The following is a 20,914-nucleotide window of genomic DNA, read 5'->3' as shown; positions in this document are numbered from 1 at the left end:
TATTTTACTTCTACTCCTGCTACTACTATATGTGTTGATGTTGTTGCTAGGCACACCCACTCCTATCACCCCTCCCCCTTTGACCCAGGCCATGATATATCATATGGGAAGCCTTGCCCGGTTGGTAGATGTTAGAGTCACACAAGTTGAGATGGACATGCCTAGAATTATTGATAAGGATATTGAGAAAGTCTTGGCTCCATTGAGAGACAAGGTCAGTAGGTGTGAAGGGGTGATAGAGAGACATGGTGTGAGGTTGGATAACCTCACTTCGTGACTTGAGGCCCAAGAGAAGGCCAGGAGTAGTTATGGTGCACTAGGAACCATGAGAGATGAGTGAAAGTGACTCAGTTTCAGTCCATAGACATATCGATGATGTGGGGTGAAGTTCTCCTACCAAATGCACCTACCTCCATGCCACCACAGATGCCATATAGTGAGCCAAATCCTAGTGTGCATCCTGAGATAACTACGACTATTGATATTGTTGTTGGTGAGGATGTCTAGAGGGTGAGGATGTCTAGAGGGTGAGGATGATTTAGACAAGGAGACGGACGAGGAAGAGTTGAGATCAAGGAGCATGGGATTGCGAAAACTTTGATTGAGATGTAGGAGACCAAGGAGATCATTTTTCAGATAACACTGGAGAGATCCCTTCGGGAGACTTTAGTGGTTGGTACTAGTGGAGTTTCTTCAGACTCCACCATTCCTCTGAGTATTGTGTTGGGCACTACTGCCCAGTTGACACTTCACTGCTACCTCTCGTTATCCTATTGTCGGGCATTGATGCCCTAGATGTTACTTCCCCTTTGAAGACTCCGGATCAAAGTGCTCCACAGGCTTAGCAAATTAGGGTGGACCTTCCATCTCATCCTATCGTACTTTAATTATCATCACAATAAGGACACCGCTTGTTTATTTTTTGTGGGGTAAGGGCCTCTAATCCAATATTCCCCTTTTTTATTAAATTCTGTTACTTTTTGTTTTGTATAATTGTATTAGTTTACTTTTGTTTATATTATAGTGTTTCTTTTGGTTGAGTGCATCTCATTTGTCTATTTCATTCCATCTTGATTTTGCAACCCCCCGTGATTTCTGAAAATCATGCCCCATGATTTCTGAAAATCATAAAATGCTTGAACTTTTCATTAATAATGATTTGAAGATCGATTGTGTTCAATATCGATGTCTTGAATGGTACTCATGATGAGCATGATGTAGAGTGTTGGTGTTGCGAGAATGAAATCTATGTTGTTGCACTTTTGAGCGATCTCTTTGAATCTTTTGTTGACTAGTTGTGTTTTTATGTGAGCCTTACAATAAGCATCAAAGTACGTTTTTGATCTTTTGGGATGTTCTAAATTTTGAAGTGCCATGTGTGGTGAGATCTTACTTGAAATCATGTGTGTGGAGTCCTAGAATTTTCCTTGTTAGTCAAATTGTTGAAATCTTGGTGAATGTGAGGCATGATCTTGGGCAACAATTAAAAGAGGGAACCCAAATGTCCATAATCTTTTGTGACTACTTTGTGAGGGTGTGCATCCATTTTGGAACCTTTACTTGGCAAAACCAAAAGAAAACCTCTTGAAACAAATTGTCCCTACATTTTCATCTAAAATCATTTTTGAAGCATTGTTATATTTGAATAGACAAATTAGGCCAAAATCCTATGATGGGGTGTAGAAATGAAGGAGGAATGAAAGAAAAGTAAAGGGAAAAGAAAGATGAAATGAGACTCAACTTTGAAGTTTGATACAGAAAGAAGGAACACCTCCTTATAAAAGAAGAGAAAAAGAGTCATTGTGATGAAAATGCTTGGAAAAAAAATGAAAAAGATAAGTGATGAAATAATTGGAATTCCAAATAAATTGAAAGAAAAATCTAAGTTTGAGCTCTCAAATGAAAAAGAATGAAAAGAATTTGAGAAGAGGTGAAGATGATTGCAACAATACTTTGAAAAGGTAAAGTCACCAAGCTAAATTGAGCATACCTTAACCCTCAGCCTCATTACAAGCCTAAAGACACTTGAGATCTTGCATGATCTAGGTTGTGTGATGATTGGAAAATATAGGCAAACCTATGGGACAAAGCTTGCATGTGTTTCTCTTTTGAGAGAGTGAGAGTTGCATAGATTCTCTGTATCTTTGTTGATTTTCTTTGTGAGAGCATGTAATCATTCTTGATGTGAGGGAACTTGAATGCATTCATTGAAACATGGTCTTACATTAGACAAGAAGCAAGAGTGAGTTTGAGCTTGTGTTGAGACCGACAAGTCATTTTTTGAAGCTTTTTTATCATGATTGAGTGTGGCATGTTGTTGAGAGTAGTCTTGTTATATCACTTGAATGTTAGCTCTGATTGAGTACTACTGTAAACACTCTTATTGAGCTAATTGTGTTCTTGATTTACTTGAGCACAATCAAAAGTTTAAGTTGGGAGTGTTGATGAGTGGTAGATTTGTACTCATTTGAGGTCTATTTAGCTCGATTGTTAGTGTCCTCAATGCCTAATTTTTATCTACTCTCATGATATGTTGATGATTTGGAGCAATGAATGCAAATGGAAAAGGAAAGGATTGATGTTTGAATGAATGACCAAAAATACAAAAAGAACTTCAAACAATACATTGTTGATCGCCAAACGATAAAACCCAAAGGTTCATACCTTTTGTGACTACCTTGTGAGGGTGTGTAACCATTTTGTCACCATTTGAGCCCAAACTGTTGGTTGACAACCTTGTTGAAATTTCTTAAGTCATATTGTCCCTAACTTCTCACCCATAAATCCTTTTAGAAGCATTGATTTGTTTGAATAGACAAGTTAGGCCAAAAGCCTAAGTTGTGGGTGTAGAAAGGAAGAAGAAAAGAAAACCAAGTGGAAGGTAAAGACAGGAAAGTGAGACTCCACTTTGAAGTGTGTTACAAAAAGAAGGAACCCCTCCTTATAAAAAAAAATGTGATGAGCCAAAATTCGAAAATTTAAATGAAAAAAGAAAGTGGGATGAAATAAAAAAGGTATTGATAACGCTTAAACTACTCTTTAGAACAAATCAAAAGAGTAAGTGATTGTCGTCAATATAAAATACCCAACTAAGAGTTGGGGTCAAATTCCACAAGGATTAGTGTGAGGCTAAGAATCTAAGAAATGAATTAAGTTGTTATAATGTAGCAATGAGCAAATTGGGTTGATCATTCCACCAACATTTATCATATAATTTCAATATCAAGTATGAGCTACAAACTTAATAAAACAGACTTTAAATAATATTAATCAAATCTAGGGGTGTAGGGGTATGTATTAATGCTAATTAGGGGTAAAATTGCATTGCTCGGTAAAGCTTAACAACAAAGGATAAGTTGGGTCATCTTCAATAATGCTAATCTTCTTCCGATCTCATAGCTTTAGTTCATAAAATCTCATTTCGATCTCATTTATGTGATTTACATACCAACCCATTACTTTATCCACCCATTAAAAAAAGTGCAGAAATTATACCTCTTATGATAGCAGCCATGGGTGTGCTGAAATTAAGTAATTATTATCAACATCCACTTTGATTTCACTGTCTAATTGTCAATTACAAGAGTAATGTTCAAAACCCAAATTGAAGAGAATTACCCAAGAGTTTCTCTCTAAAAAGTTCTAAAATGTAAAACTATAAAAGATGAGATAGATCTACTTCCTCTCTCTTCCCAACAATTTGAACTTTCTAAGAAGACTCTTATGCGTCCTGTTCGGCAACATAAGTCGGGCTCATCGCACTGACTAGGCGGATTTCCTTTCTTGTCGTTCAGCTCGCCCTTTACTCTATCTCGGCTTCAAGTGTTTGAACCTCAGTCAACGGACTCGATGGAAAACGCCTTTCACATTGGGCGGATCGCCGAATATCCTTTTTGTTTGCCTTTTAAGCCTTCATTTTTTCTTCCAAGTACTGTCACATTCGGTGATGGACAACATGTTTGCCTTTGAGTTTAGTGGATCGTTGATGCACCTATTCTTTGCCCATTAATCTTAACAGTTGGACCATAAACACTTGCCCATTTTGGCAAAATGAACCTATTTGGATGATTCGCCCTTTCGATTAGGCGATCAACAATGTAGAGTTTACAATTTTTTCATTTTTTTGGTCGTTCTTTTAAACACTCATCCTTGCCTTGTCCCTTATCCTTCATAGCTACAAATCATCAACATATCATTATAATAGGGCATAATTAGGCATTATGGACACTAATTGTTGAACTTGATTGGCCTTAAGTGAGTGTAAATCTACCATTCATCAATACCCCCAACTTAAAATTTAGTTTGTCCTCAAGTAAATCAAGAATACAACTAGTTCAACAATGGTTTCTACAACAGTCTCAATGAGAGCTAACATGCAAGTGCTATTACAAGAATACTCTCAATAACCTGCAATACTCAATCATGATCAAAAAGCTTCAAATGATGACTAGCCAGTATCAAACCAAATCAAGCTCACTATATCATATTTTCTAATGCAAAACCATGTTTCAACAAATGCATTTGTTCGTTCAAATAAAGAACAATTCCAAGCTCTCACAAATCAAATCATTAAATAAGTATGGAATCAACGCAATTCTCACTCTACCAAAAGAGAAATACATGCAAGTTTAATCCCATAGATTTGCCCATATTTTCCAATCATCACATATCCTAATCCATGCAAGATCTCAAGGGTATTTTAGGTTTATAATGGGGAGGGTTAAGGTATGGTAAATTTGGCTCAGTGGCTTCACCTTTTCAAAGCATCGATGACATAATCTTTACCTCTTCTCAAGCTCTTTTCATTCTTTTTCATTTGAAAACTCAAAACTTTGACTTGTTAATCATTTTATTGGAAAACCCTTTTTATTTCCCAAACTCTCTTTTTTATTAAAATTTTTCAAAAGTTGCATCATCACAGTCTTTATTTATATATATACATATTTATATATATAACGAGGGGTTCCTTATTTTTGCACACTTCAAAGTTGAGTCTCATCTCAACTTTATTTTTCTTCCACTTGGCTTTTCTTTCTCCTTCCTTTCCACACCCTTAACTTAGGATTTTGGCCTAAGTTGACTATTCAGAAAAATCAATGCTTCGTAAAGGATTTTGGGTGAGAAGTTGGGGATGACTTCGTTTAAGAGGTTTCAATATGGTTATCAAAAAAAAATACGCTCAAATGGTTACACACTCCCACAAGGTAGTTACAAAAATGATATGAAAATTTTGGTTCCCTCTCAAAATTTTGTGCCTAAGATCATTCTTTATACTTACCAAAGTTAGACAATTGGACTAACAAGGCAAAATTTAGGATTCCACAAGCATGCTTCCAGGTAAAACCTCACACACATAGAACTTCAAATACAATTATTTAGCACAACCTGACAAGATCAAAATCTTATGTGTGATGTTCATTGCAAGGCTCACATCAAAAACAGATCAAGTCAACACAAGATTCAGAAAGATCATTCAAAAGTGCAGCCACACCGATATCTTCTTGAAATTTGAACACTAAACACAATGCTCATCATATATACTATTCAATACATCGATATTGAACATAATCAATTCTAGATTTATTATCAATGAAAACCTCACAAAGTAAAGGATAGCGAGAGAAAAGTGCAACTAACACTATTTAGCATAGGTTGGGCACCCAAAGTGCCTCTCACCCCCACCAAAAGGAAAGTGTATTGTTCTCAATGAAAAAATAACAAAATGAATAAGTTTCTATTGATGGACTTCTTGAACGCCTGAAGTTTGAGGTCGCCGACCAGGTCGGTGGATCGCCACCCTTCGACAGATCCCCGACCATGAATGTAGCATATTATAAATTTGTTTTCAAATTGGTAAGCTACAGACTGATCACCTAAAGTAGAAAGGAACATCACTGAATTTCCATGTTTATCGCTGAAGTTAACCGTACATCCTCTAATTTGTGCAGTTCATTGGGAAAACTGAATCAGGTTCGCCTAACATCATCGGAGGGTCGCCAATTTAAGGGTTTAGGTCACTGAATTTGATAGTACACTCATGATGTTGACCTTCCCAAAGGGACAACTCGCTGGAGCTCCACTTAGTGACTTTGGCAGAACGCCCGATGGGCCACTCAATTGCCTACCTTTCATCCATCCTGCACAAGTGACACCCACATTATTGAAAGCTACTAATACTTGGGTTGCCTCCCAAGAATTACATGATTTAACGTCATGGCACAACGTGAATATAGTTCTAAGCATCATACAAGTACAACACTTCATCAACTCTCACATCACGACCTTCCCCAAAGTATACCTTCAACCTTTGGCCATTAATTTTGAATTTAACACCCTTCACATCTTCAATTTTGATTGCTTCGATCCCATACACCTTAATGACTGTGTACGGACTTGTCCACTTGGACTTCAGCTTACCTGGGAAGAGTTTCAATTGTGAATTAAGAAGTAGGACTAGTTCACCCACTCTAAACTCCCGATGTAGGATCTTTGCATCATTCCACCGTTTTACTTTTTCTCTTTATAGAGTGCAGAGCTCTCATATGATTGTAATCCAAAATCATCCAATTCAAGTAGTTGACTCACATGATTTTGGCTGCCACTTCCCAATTCCTCTTCAATGCCCATAAAACTTCGTGCTCTAATTCAACCAGAAGTTGACAAGCCTTCTCAAATACCAATTTGTATGGAGACATTCCAATGGGGGATTTGAAGGCAGTTTGATAACCCCAAAGTGTGTCTTCAAGCTTACTAGACCAATCAGAGTGATGGACATTCACTTTTTTTGGCTAAGATGATCTTTCCCGATTGAACACCTCAACTTTCCGAATTGATTATGGATGGTACTGTGTTGTGACTTTGAGTTTTACCACATACTTAGAAGTGTTTCAGATTGGCGATTGCAAATATGAGAGCCATCATCACTTATACTAGCCCTTGGGGTTCCAAACCTTGTGAAAATATTCCTCTTGAGGAACCTTGTGATATTTGTCCCTTCATTTTTTGGCAATGATATTGCTTCCACCAATTTGGATACATAATCTACTGCCACGAGAATGTACTTGTTCCTAAAATAACAGGGAAATGCACCATGAAATAAATTCCCCAAATATCAAACACCTCAATCTCGAGAATATGTGACAAAGGTAACTCATATTGCCTTGAAAGGCGCCCATTCATTTGACATTGTACACAACACTTACAAAAGGCATGGACGTCTTTGAACATTTTGGCCCAAAAGTAACCACATAGCAAAACTTTAGAAGTTGTGTGTATGCCTCATGATGTCCTGTTACTGACGAAGCATGGAAAGCTTCAAGTATCTCTTGCACCTCCACTTTAAGCACACAACGCCAAATTACATAATCAGCACATTCTACCAAATGGAAAGGTTCATCCAATATATACCTCTTCACATCAAATAAGAATTTCCTCTTTTGATGACTACTCAAGCCTTCATGTAACAAACCACATGGAATGAAGTTTGCATAATTGGCATACCAGGGTATTGAGGTTTGAGAAATCATCACTACCAATTCATCAGGGAAACAATCATCGATGTCTCTTCCCTCAGCCGCTATAGCACCTGTTTCAAGCCTTAATAGGTGGTCAGCTACTTGGTTTTCATAACCCTTTCTACCCCTTACTTCAAAATTAAACTCTTGAAGAAGAAGCACCCACCAGATAAGTATAGGTTTATCTTATTTGTTTTCCCTCAAGTATCATAGAGCATCATGATTTGTATGCACAACTGCTTTGGTACCCAATAAATATGCTCTAAGTTTTTCGAACCCATATACGACGGCCAGCAACTCTTGTTTTGTGACAGTGTAATTCTTTTGAACGTTATACAAGGTTTTGCTAGCATAATATATGGGGTGAAAGAACTTGTTCTTCCGCTGACGAAGAACAGCGCCAAGTGCCAATCCTCTAGAATCGCACATCATTTCAAATGGGAGATTGTTTTAAAGGGTAGTGTAATAAGGGATGAAACAAGTTTCTCTTTCAAGCTCACAAAATCCTTTAAACACGCAACATCAAATTTGAAATTACTTTCCTTTTCAAGCAACCTAGATAATGGAATAGCAACTTTGGAGAAATCTTTGATGAAGCACCTATAAACCCGACATGCCCAAAAAAACTTCTTACTCCCTCTATCGATATTGGAGGAGGACCTTAACAAAGTGTGACATGCCAATAGTGCATGGGATAGTAAAAGCTCTGGGAGCCTCCTTCTTTTGCACTAACAATCTAGTAACAATGGCACTACAACGTTGCAACTTATCATCACCTTCAAAACTGACAGCCCTCTTTTTGGTCACAAGATCTTTCATGAACATAGCATATTCGGGCATCTGTTCTAGTGCTTCAATTAAAGGAACATTTATCGATAATTGGTTCAACATGGATATAAACTTGGGATACTTTCATTCTTCAGTTTTCTTGACTAATCTTTGTTAGAAGGGAGGCAGAGGTCTTGGCATTTGAATGATCTTTTGAGTAACTTCAGCTTTCTTCTCATTTTGATCCTTTGGTTGTTTCACTACTTCAACTTCATCCTCCTCGAGTTCATTTTCCCTTTCCACACTAGTCGGTATAGGAGGGTCAATAGTCTGTTTTCCACCCCTAGTAGTAACTACCATGCAATGTCCATCATTCTTTGGATGATGGATGGTACTACTGGGAAGTGTTCCTTGTTGACGCGGATTGCACATGATTAGATATTGGCTCAGTTGTTGCTCAATCTATCTAATTGATATTGCATGTGAATCTACCTTTCTCTCAATGCTCGATAAGTCAGTACACATCGCTTTCACATTGTCATCAGTAAAGTCAAGCCTTTTAGTCATCTTAGCCATCATATCCTCAATACGATTAAAACTTGATCCCCCATCTCGAATCACTGGTTGAAAATAAGGGCCACTCTTATCATTTTTGTTATTATACCCATTCTTGTTGTAGTTGTTATCACGATTATAGTTCCCATCACAATTGTAGTTCCTTTCACGATTTTAATTATTGTAGTTTCGGCCTTTATTTCCTCGACTTTGGCACCAAATATCCTGATTGTATGCTTGGGCATTGGTCCGGAAACCCCCGTCTGATCATTCACAAAATTTGCATCTTCTTCGTATATATACTTATCAGGCGGTGGAACTCCTTTTTGATAATGTACTACAATAACTTTCTCCGCATTCCCACTCACATGTTTCAGTACTAAGATAACCTTTGTTCTCAACTACGACATCTCTTCACGAATATCATCATTGGATTGATTTTGTGTGGCATGTATAGAAAAAGTGCTCTTTGTGGTAGCCGATTGTTTCTGGCAATCTTCTCCAGCTTATTTGTTATTTGCATAAATGTGTTAGCTTCGTACGATCCTCCATAAATAGTTTACAACACAGCTATACCATTGTCATTTAATCCTCTATAAAAGAACTCCTTGAGCGATTCATCATTAGTTCGATGATTTGGTTCATATAGCCTTTAAATGTGTCTCATGCATCACTAATTGATTCTCCAAGTGAAGCCACAAGTTATGGATTCTTTCTTTAAGCTTCATCTTCTTTGACACCGGAAAATATTTATCCAAGAACACTTGGTGTAGCTCGTTCTAAGTGGTGATTAAGTTATACGGTAGCTCAGATAACCATATGGAAGCATCACTTGTCAATGATAGTGGAAACACCCTTAACCCAATTGCATCCATTTCTAGATCTGATCTTCCCACACTACTCATACAAACATTGCTGACTTTACTTAGATGAGCATATGGGTCCTCAAATAGTAGCCTAGCAAACAACCCTCTAGACGTAAGCATTTGCATCAAACTGCTGGTGACAATGAACGTAAGACCGAGTGGAAATGGGGGTACAACAATGCTACCCATTGATCCTGTAATATTATGGTTAACCAAGTAGTTATGACGCATATCGGGTGCTTGTCGATTTTGCACTCTCTCAGGATTATCAAAGGAAGGGCTATTTGGAATGTTTCTAGGCACTTCCACCACTCCCAGACATTGAACTCCAAGCACCTTATCATGACCCTCTCCATTTGGATCATCATCTAGTCTCATATTATGACATGGTCTAGTCATTCTTCTAAGAGTTCTTCTTAATTCAAGATCGTAAGGGGTCATGGGACCTTGACACCGTGTACTTGGCATACACTGAGAATAAGACCTATAGAAAACAAAACAAAAATAAAATGTAAATCATGAAATAATTGACTGAAGTGCAATCACAAAATTAGTCTAATATAAAAGCCTTATTCTCTGGCAGCGGTGCCAAAATTTGATACGCCCAAATTACACCTCCTGAAAGAAGTATAAGCGGTTGTTGTCAAATAAAGAACCTAATAGAGGTTAGGGTCGATCCCACGAGGAATACGTTCTAGACTTAGGCCAATTTACTATTGATTGTACTTTTAGTCAGATTATTTCCATAAAAAGGGGATTTTGTAACACAAAATAATTATTGATTAATTTTAGCAAAAAGTAACCAAGTAAACAAGATTTGCAGATTTGTAAGATCAATATAAGAAGAAACTAGGGTACATGTGTTCCCTACAAGTTCTTAACGCTATAAATCTTATAATAGTAACCATTTCTTAGTGTTTGACATGCAAAGTCGGTAAGTTAGGTATCTCCTAAGTGAGTCCAAGTAGGGAATTTCACCATACAACTTGGTCGGTTTACGAGTATATGTTCTACTAACCCTTTCCCTTGTCCCCAAATTAGCCCTCGCATCTTTATGTTAAGCTATTAGATAGAGGATAATCAACGCTGGATATTCGTTGTTCAATCTCTTCTCCCATTCATTACTTCCTTGGTCGGACAAGTAGGAATAAGGCGAGTTCTAACGTTGCGCACCGTTAAAAAGCATTCAAAACGAAGAGATCAACAATACATGCATAAACACTATTCAAAGATTACTTAATTATTAGGTCAACTTTGTTAATTACTCATAGTTCCCACAACCCTAGTTGTGGATTTAGTTACTCCTTCTTAGGTGATAACAATTTGTAATATGACTAATAGAATAAATCATGAACTTACAATTAGGGTAGATGAAATCTGAAATCTTGAATTGATGATTAAAAAGCAATATAATAAACCAACACTTCCAAGAATTAAATGCTCAAAATGTTTGCAAGTTAATTCTCAAAGCCAAAAGTAAAAGTATCAAATTGTCTAATAACCTGAAAAATGAAAATTACAACTAATATTTATAAACATCAAATCCTAAATAAAGTAACAAAAGAAAATCTAGGAAAATTTAGGTTTGCCAGTTGTTTCTACGGTTTGTACTTGCGACTCGTAGGAATTCCTGCGTTCGTTGGTACCTTCTGTCAATCACCAGCTAGTCCTTCACCTAAGAGAAATTTCTATGGGTATGATCTACTACCCGTAGATCTTTTTACGACCTGTCCTGGCTAACCGTCATTAAGGTATTGGAGCTCAACTTCTCTAAACTTTTCCACTACTTAATTGTATGGCTCGTAGAAGTTACTATGGCTCATCATTAGCTTCCGTCGTTTTACACTAGCTCCAGATATCAACACTTCAAACCACGACTCATTCCTACGGCTTGTAGGTCGAGTCTTCAAAACACCAAAAATAACTGTTGCTGCAACTTTTCAGTCCCAACTTCTCCAAACTATATTTTCCAACAAAATCCAAGCAAAAGACCATTACATCTACTAACAAATGATAAAGATGCACGCAAAAATCCAAGTTTAAAGCATCAAAAGTATTGTAAATCTGCGGTACATCATCGCCCAAACTACTCCTGTTTCACGAGGTTAAAGAAGTCAATGCAAAATACAGTAACCCATTGAGGCCTAATCTCATTGAAAGAGTACAAGAATCTTCTTATAATTTTCTATTGAGATTCAAGAAAGTAACTATTGTGAGAGAATTGGGAGTTTGTAATTAAGATTAACTAACTACATGGTTTATAACAATAGAGAAGACCAACTAGGGTTACAGATGTCAAATTATAAAACACCAATAAATGTTATACTAACCATTCATTCAAGTGTGTTCAGTGCACAAAACAAATGAATATGTTAGTCTCCTAAAGCCATTCAACCCAACTAAGAGAATATCACCCCAAGTCCTTTTGAAGCACTTGAGAGCCAAATTAATTCGTTTATCTATCAAAGTTTGAAGTTAACTATCTCCTCTCAATCTCAACTTATTAGATGGTTATTGGTAGCACCAAATCCCTATTAATGAACAATTTTCCTAATTTTGTACCTGTATGGTCAAGCAAGTCAAAATAGGGGTGATTTTCTTGAGTTGGAGTGGAAGGCTGAGATGTGATGTTGAAGAAGAATTTTCCATGTTTTTTTGAGGTAAGTGATTTTTCTTAAATTTAAGAAAAATAAGTTAATTTGAAAAATATTTAAATCTTGAGAAAAAGATTTGAAATGTTTGATACCTCCCACCGAGGTCATTGGGTGGTTTAACGACTAACAACAATGGGAGGAAATTATATGAGTACTCTCTCTTTGTACAGTGACTTGAATCAATCATCCATCCATCCGTCCATCCTCTTTTATATTTTTGCACCAAAATCAACAGGCAGCCAATCAAATCTTTTTTACAAAAAACAAACATTACATATCTGCAAAACAAATAAGATACTCGGAAAATGAATTTCATGTTTATTGTACATAATTGAAAGCTGAAACGAAAATTTGGAGCAACGTTGGATGAGTCTACTAGGAAAAAACAATACCTAGAAATTAAAAACAAGAAAATCACTTGGAACTCCCCTCCACAGAAAAATCCAATATTTCCCCAGCCAGCTATAATTGAGCTTTCAGTTCCTTCACTGATTTGATTTTTGAATCACAAATTCTAACGAAATTAGATAAAGCAGTTCGCTGACTAGTAATGATTTTTCTAGAAATATCAGCAGGACTCCAAGACTGCAATGCTCGAGTGATCACATCACCAAGACCTCTATCAATTGTTGAAGACGAGGTTAACGTTTCAATAACTCGGTAGACCTTCCCGGGTCCTAACTCTCCATCTATTTTGAGTGATGAAAGTATACTTTCCGATTTGTCATTGTCTGACTTGCTCATTTGTTGATTTAGCCAGTCTCTAACCAGCTCTATAGTCTCACATACACAACGGATTGAATCCTGTACTTCTTGACACAACTCAATGTTACACTGCTCCGAAGGTCCACCTTTCTTTTTTCTCTTTCCTGAAGGCAATAATGACCTGGCACAACACTGAATCACCATAGTATGCCAAGCTAAAGGTTCAGTTACCAATAGCACCAGATGAGGAAGATCACATCCGGGTGATGACTCTAGTGCTCCCATTGATCTCACTTTATCCAGGATATACTTCTTCAGAATCAAATTCACAAGAAGCCATGTACTACCATGCTTATTTGAATCTCTATCTACTTCATGAGAATAAAGATTCCAAGCATTTAAAAATACAACAAAGTTCATCCAATCAATCAGATTGCAGCTCCATGCCTGTACGGAAGGTGATCAAACATACAAAAATTTAGTCTATCACAAAAACTTACAGTTTAACAGTTGACACCAGACAGCAAATAATGAAAGTTTGGGACGAAAACCTAGAAATATCATTCTTCATGCCTAAGATAGTTTTGAGCTGCATCAAAGAATCAATGCTAATCCTTCAAACGAAACATGATGATTCTTTTACAACTGATATAAGCAATTCTTTTCTCTTCTCTTGTAATTCAACTGTCCAACTGGAACAATATGCAACTTTTCATGCATTTTTTGGAGCTTTCAATTATAAACGACATACAAACCTAAATCAACCAACTTTACTTCAACAGAAAGTTTCTCCCCTCTCATAAGTGTGATCACCTGTGATATGGTCAGGCCCCATTGCATATTTGCCTCCATTGAAATCAGTTTCAATATGCTATATATCTAGGCTGTGTTTTCATACTTGATTATCATAGCCTTTAAGTCCATTTATAGTGATGACTGATGTATGTGCCAGCTTTAAGAAGTATTATAGTCTCCTCAGTTTCTACTCTCATGCTCCCAAGAACATGCACCCTAGAGATACTTCAAAACAGTTGGAAATTTCTGGGTTACTCCATCCCCCATCAAGCATAATGCAAATAATCTTTCTATTATCTACCTCAGAATGTAGGAAAAAAACTGAAAAAACAAAAATGTTCAAAACGTTGTATGGAACTAAACCTCTAGCTTTTATGCGTTCGGAAACGACCATATTATTACTAAAAGTTAATGTTGAACACCAAACAAATACAAAGTTTATTCGAAGCCCAAGCCTCTTTGAAATCTCAGTAGATGTAAGTTCTGAAATTTCAATTTGAGGAATGCAGTAATGCACCTCGTCTATTTCTTCAGTGAAAGGCCCATTTCTATGTTGAACCTGTACAGTTAGGAATTCCAATTCTCTTTGAAGACTATCCCAACCATTACAATGATGTGAAGAGAAAACAAATAACAACAAAAGTCATGATAATAAGGGCTCCATAAGTATGCTTGTATTATCATAATTGAAGCAAGAAACAGAGAACAAAAAGTACTTTAACAAACAAAAATATAATAGCTTTGGAAACATCCTCAGTTCCTCACACAGAGTATGAACACAAAAGAATTTACCTCTGCATCCTTAAGGCCACTCGAAATATCAAAAGCCATCCCTACAGCATCCTGGAAGGAAAATCCCAAGATATTGGCATACCGCTCGAGTAACAATCTCAGCTCCGATGATAGCTTAGGATCAAAGACAGAACCGTTTGCTTCAACATTTCCCTTGACAGATGATGATGCACATTGAATTGAGAGAAAGACAAGTCTTGGTAAAAGGGATCTCTTCTCAATTGTTTTAACCACTTTAGCTTGAGACTGTTTGATTTGATCATCCTGCAATTAAGCGTAAAAGCAATTACAAAGTGATGAATTTTTTTCCCACAAGCTTAACATTAGGAAGAGGTTCTGCATGAATTTCATACATAAAAGAAAGAATCATCAAAACTATAAAAAATAAGAAAATTGAACAGGGGCATAGTCTCAGGTCCTGATGTCAACAGGAATCTGGCTCAAATAACAAGACTACTTCAGTGATTGAACTATTGTTATGCCATTCCGAACCGTAGCTGACAAAGAAAAGTTCAGTTATACACATAAAATAACATGTATGATGTAATGTATAACCTTCAACCAGCCAACTCAACTCCAGACACCATGGGAAGTAAGAAAGCTGACTATGTTGGTTTAATTCACTGGCGTCATAAAATCTCGATTTAAGCAGTAAAAATATCTAGAATTTCAAGTTGTATCAGGTAACAGTCCAATGTTGTTTCAGTGCCATACTATTTAGCTATCTAATTTGGCCATCTTAAGTAGCTTATGCTCACATGGAAAAGTATAGCAAGTTCATGAAACTCTCTTTTTCCTTTTTTAGGAATGGTGGTGTCCATGCCAAACTTCAAGGCATCTCAATTATTCCATTGGGTACCTGCTACCTCCTACCAGTAAGGGTACCAAGTAATTGTCCACCAAAACTTGTAAATGGCACGAAATTACTGAGTGTTTTTCTTTCTTAGGATTTGAAACATCATGAACTACTTTTATGTATACAAAAACGTATGCAATATAATCCCACAAGTGGGGTCTGGGTGGGGTGGGATATATGCAGAACTTACCCCTACCTTTGTAGGTAGAGAGGGTGTTTCCTCTAGACCCTTGGCTTAAAAGAAGTGTAATCAAAACTACATTGAAAGAAAAATATCGACAATAAAATAGCAAGATACGAAGCAAATGAAGCAGTACGTAGTGAAAATGAAGAATATGATACGATCTAACTACTAACAAATATAATACTAAATAAGGATAAAAGGAGACTGACCCCCTCCACATAAAAATATGACCACACTCTATTACCTGCAACCATCCCTAATCCTTGACCTCCATACATTCCTATCTACTGTCATGTCCACAGCAAGCTGAAGATGTCATGTCTAATCACATCTCCCCAATTTTTCTCCGGCCTACCTCTACCTCTACTAAAACCTGCTATAGCCAATTTCTCACACCTCCTTACTGGGGCATCTGCGCACCACACACCTACTCTTCACATGTTTGAACCGACTACTTTTTTTTGTAGACACAACAAACATTGTTGGAAGGAAAATGTGAAGCATCAGAATCAAGATTTTCATTTTGCTTTCTCAAAGCTCTTCCTTTAAGCATTATTCCTCATTATAGAAACCAACTCCTACTGACATGTAATGTTGGATATGTTAACTCTAGTACAACCCCTGCTTATCATATATTAAAATAATGTGCAGTATTAACTTAAGGAAAAGAGTTTTCATTAAAAAATATAACACAAACACATGCATTACCTTGGAGGAACTTATATATAAGAAACTGAAGTTATTATTGTTCTACATTATCTCCCCATTCATTTCCATTTACCTTTTCAGCACTTAAAATCACATGGCATTCATCAAATTGAAACATGGGATGAAAATCATGGAGACCAGGGCTCAAATCTCAACAAAGACAAAAAAGCATTTAAGTAATTTCTTCAACTCCTTAAGCTTGGTAGGTGGAGCGATTCGATACAAGTATTGATTGGAGGCACCAGGTACCCAATAAGTTCAAATTGTTCCTCTCACACTGACACCAGTACCACCAAACGTTGGAGTACCCTACATTGGTTGAAAGAATTGAGTTAGTCTTCCCTTGTATTCTTGAGCAATCCACACCTTATGCTAACTTTTGGAGTTGAGTAAGGTCCAAGACTTATTCTTAACATGGCGTTAGAACTAGGCTCATTCATATTCTTGGTTTCCCAAATGTTAGGCCTCTAATTTATGTTGTCTGCACTCCAACTGTCCAGCTATGGTGTTAAGAATATCCCAAATTAGTCAAGGGGATAGTTTCTTTTCTCCTTATATAATTTTGGGCAATCCTCACCACATGAACTGGCTTATGGGGTTGAGTTAGGCCCAAGGTTCATTTTCTTACCCAAGACAAATGTGATGTTTGTGAGGGACAATAACATACTGACTTATCATTTCTCTGTATGAAGATCCAAGAGAAGTAAGATATAAATGTAATGTTATATTTCTAGTACAAAATATATAGAGGCATTTTTACATTAGTAATTGAAAGGTGAGAAAGATGGGTTTTTTGTAAAGCCTTGTATCAAGATGATATTCTCCAATATTCGTTGGGGAAGAGAACCAAACCATTAGAAAAAGAAATAGATCAAGGAAATGTTGATTTCCAAGAGCAGAAGAACCCTGGTGGCAAGAACAGTGACAATAGAATCAATGAGAATAGAACAAGGGATGCATAAGGAAGACTTTGCATACAAGTTCATTATTAAGTTACAACATCATTAAGGGAAATTTTCAGAAACCTCACCTAAGATTTAACTTCTAACATTAACCTCCTATGTGGTTTACAATATTATGCTTACCTCCCAGCTCCCCCTGATCCTTTTTGTAACAATTATTTTAACTTATCATTAATAAAAGGGAAAAAGGACAAATATACCCCCGAACTATCATAAATGGTACGTATATACCCTTCGTTATACTTTAAGATTGTCTATATCCTTACCGTCAATCTTTTAGGTTGTGTATACCCTTAAAACTAACTGACGGACACATGGCTTCATCTCAACAATTTACCCGATTTTATTTATTTATTTACCCAAAAACCCACCCATCTTTCTTAATTTACCCACCCATGATCCAAATTACAACACCATGGCATTTAAAATTAAAATAAAAAGCAAAGAACCCTCCCCCATTAAAACATAACCCAAAACCTTTTAAATCAAACAAAAGACAAAATTGTTCTTCAATACATCTTCATTTGCAACTCTTTTTCAAATCTCATTAAAACAAAGACACAGTAGCATGTGCTTTCGTTGAAAAACAAGAGATCAATTTTAATTTTTTTTTCAAATCGATTTGTAACTGAATGGAGTTGGAAATACTATCACCATTGATAGACAAAACTTCAAGTTTAAAAGTGGGTCTTCAATAGAATCAAAAATTTTGAATTTAAATTGATTTGTTGTTGTTGAAAGGGATTGGAAATACTATCATCATTGATGGACAAAACTTCAAGAAAAGTGGGTTTGCAATCAAATAAGAAAATTTGAACTTAAATTGATTAGTTGTTGTTGAAACGGGTTAAATATACTATCACCATTGATGGATAAAACTTCAAGCTTTAAATTGGGTTTGCAATTGAATCAAAAAATTTGAGCTCAAATTGATTTGTTATGGTTAAAAGGGTTCAAAAATATTCTTGAAATATATTTTGATGAATTGAACCAAGTGCACCATATTTTTGTGATTGTTGTTGGAAAGCTTTTGATTTTAATTTTGCACAAGGTTAAAAATATTCTTACAATCTATTTGTGTTATTGAAAGGGGTTGATTCATTGTTGTTGTTTGAAACTTTACAGAGGATGCATTGGGTTTATTATAGATGAAGATTTGGTTATTTGGTTGTGGGTCGGGTGGATCTTTTAATTTTAGGTAAATAAATAATTAAAATTGAGTAAATGGTTGAGATGAAGCCACGTGTCCGCCGTTAGTTTTAAGGGTATACACAATCCAAAAGTATAACGGTAAGGATATATACAACCTTAAAGTAGAACGGAGGGTATTAACATACCATTTGTAATAGTTCGGGGGTATATTTGTCCTTTTTCCCTTAATGAAAAAATATGATCTAACTAATTTTCCCTTTCAATATACCATTTTATTTTATTTAATTTGTAAACACTGTTTTAAAGATGCAACTTCAGAAACCCTAATCACATATAATTCTACGACTTCAACAAACACAAGAAGAATGATAGACTGCTTCGTCAGACTCGTCTATGGAAGAGTTGCCCTACTTTCGCCTTAACCATTTTGAAATATTTAACCTTGCAGATTAGTCCATATAGCACTCAGTGTCCTCAAAGGCGATCGCCTTTGGCGAATAGTGAGGCGACGCGAAGCGCAACCCATGCGCCTATTACTGGCAAGGTGAGGCGACACTGAAAAGGCGAGGCATTGGCGACTTCCAAGAGGCGAGGCGAGGCGAGGCACTAAAGGCCTCACCTTTTTTATAAATAAAAAAAAAGGCCTGATTTAATAATTAAGAAGCAATACTAGAGTTTATTTGGAGTTTTGACAAACCCACAACTCTACTCCCTTTTTTCTTTCGTTCGCAGTCTGCGAGCTTCGGAACCCTCTTCTTCAGCTTCCCGACTCTCTTTTCCAGCAGGTACTTCTTCTTCTCTCTTCTTCTTTCTTCTTCAGTTCTTCTTTCTCCTCTGCTTTGTGTGACCTCAGCAAGTACGTTTTCAGCACCCTTTTTTTCTTTTTCTTCTTCTCTTCTTCTTCTTCTCCTCTTCTCTTCTTCATCTTTAATATGCAGTCAGCACAGCTGTGTGCAGTGTGCAGAGTCTCTGTTTTTTATGCTCTGGTTTTTAATTTCTGGAGCTATTGACTATTGCAATCTGCCTATATTTTAAAAAAAAAATCTAATCCTTCTATATTTGTGTCTTCCCTACTCAATTTAGTTTTATACTAAACAATATAGTATTTGTTTGTCCATAAATAGTGATTTCAATGACGTATGATGCTAGCAAATAAAAGGACATTGGATGGAATTATGGTATGCAAGGACCAACAAAAAAATCACTTATATGTATGTTCTGTAAAGTTACTTATAATGGTGGTGTTACTCGACACAAACAACTTTTGATGGGTGGAAACAGAAATGTAAAACAATGGTTGTCGGACAGAAGTTATAGAAGAAATAAGGGCATATGTGGAAACTAAAATTGCGAGTTATCCGAAATATCAGATGAGGTAGCAAGAAGAACATGTGGTTAATATTGATGATGATGATAATATGGATAAATATGGTGAAATGATGCCTCCCTCAAAAACTCAAAAGATGTCTTCTAGTGTAAGTGCATCATCCACGGAGCGGAACGTGACGAAATGTCCTCTCAATCTCTATTTTTCAGGAAAATCACAACAAAAGGGAGTAGGATTTGATGAAACCTACAAAATTCTAAGGGAGCGCGTGGTAAGTGCTTTTGCATAACGGATGTACGATGCGGGGCTCCTTTTTAATTGTGTTAATTACAAATCATTTGATAAATTCATTGAGACAGTAGGCAACATGGCCCCGGAATGAAGCCTCCTTCCTTCCATGAAATTAGAGTTACTCACCTAAAAAAAGATGTGAAGAAAGTGGACAAAACTATTGATGAGCATAAAGTGCAATGGAGAAAGTTTGGTTGTTCCATTATGATAGACAAATGGATGGCACAAAAAGGTTAAATGATCATCAATATTTTGGTGAATTCTTCAATCGTTAGTGTATTTCTTGGTTTTGTTGATGCTAACAATAAATATACAGATTCTACCAAAATGTACAAACTTGTTCGAGAACACTATTGAAAGAATATGATTGGAAAATGTTGTACAAGTTGTCACTAATAACGCTAGTGAGAATATTAAAGCAGGAAGCAAGATGATAGGAGCGTATCGACACATTTATTGGACTCCATGTGTTGCTCATTGCATCAATTTGACGTTTGGTGACATATTCAAGATTAACCCATATGCTTCAGGTAATATCACTCTCCTATCCTCTAACTTTCTTTATAGTTAAAAATACTTGTGAGAAATATAGGAAAAGAATATATTGAATTGTTGTTGTGTCTACATTATTACATTGAGACCCTATTTATAGACCCTAGAATACAATCCTTTACCAAGTAGGATACTATTTAGTATTCCTATTTCTATTTCTATTCCTATTCCTATTCTAATAAGATTGTATAAACCTATTCCTATTCTAATAGGATTGTATAAACCTATTCCTA

At 36.3% G+C, this 20,914-nt stretch overlaps 2 protein-coding genes across 3 annotated transcripts in view; one reads left to right on the top strand and one right to left on the bottom strand.

The window, feature by feature from the left end:
- The window catches only part of LOC125870224 (uncharacterized), a 1,100,495-nt gene that overhangs the window by 776,507 nt on the left and 303,074 nt on the right, over positions 1–20,914 (top strand). The gene's annotated exons all lie outside the window — the stretch shown is intronic.
- The window catches only part of LOC125870212 (N-terminal acetyltransferase B complex auxiliary subunit NAA25), a 65,852-nt gene continuing 57,673 nt past the window's right edge, over positions 12,736–20,914 (bottom strand). For both annotated transcript variants that reach the window (XM_049550587.1, XM_049550588.1), the window contains exons 17-18: positions 14,650–14,913; positions 12,736–13,509 (exon numbers count right to left, since the gene is read on the bottom strand). In XM_049550587.1, the coding sequence (XP_049406544.1) occupies positions 12,820–13,509; positions 14,650–14,913 (954 nt within the window). In that variant the 3' untranslated portion in view covers positions 12,736–12,819. The remainder of the gene's footprint in view (positions 13,510–14,649; positions 14,914–20,914) is intronic.

Source organism: Solanum stenotomum, chromosome 7 (genome assembly GCF_019186545.1).
Source record: "Solanum stenotomum isolate F172 chromosome 7, ASM1918654v1, whole genome shotgun sequence".
Taxonomy (NCBI): Eukaryota; Viridiplantae; Streptophyta; class Magnoliopsida; order Solanales; family Solanaceae; genus Solanum; species Solanum stenotomum.
Note: the sequence above shows the minus strand (reverse complement) of the source record. Positions and strands in the feature narration are given on the sequence as shown.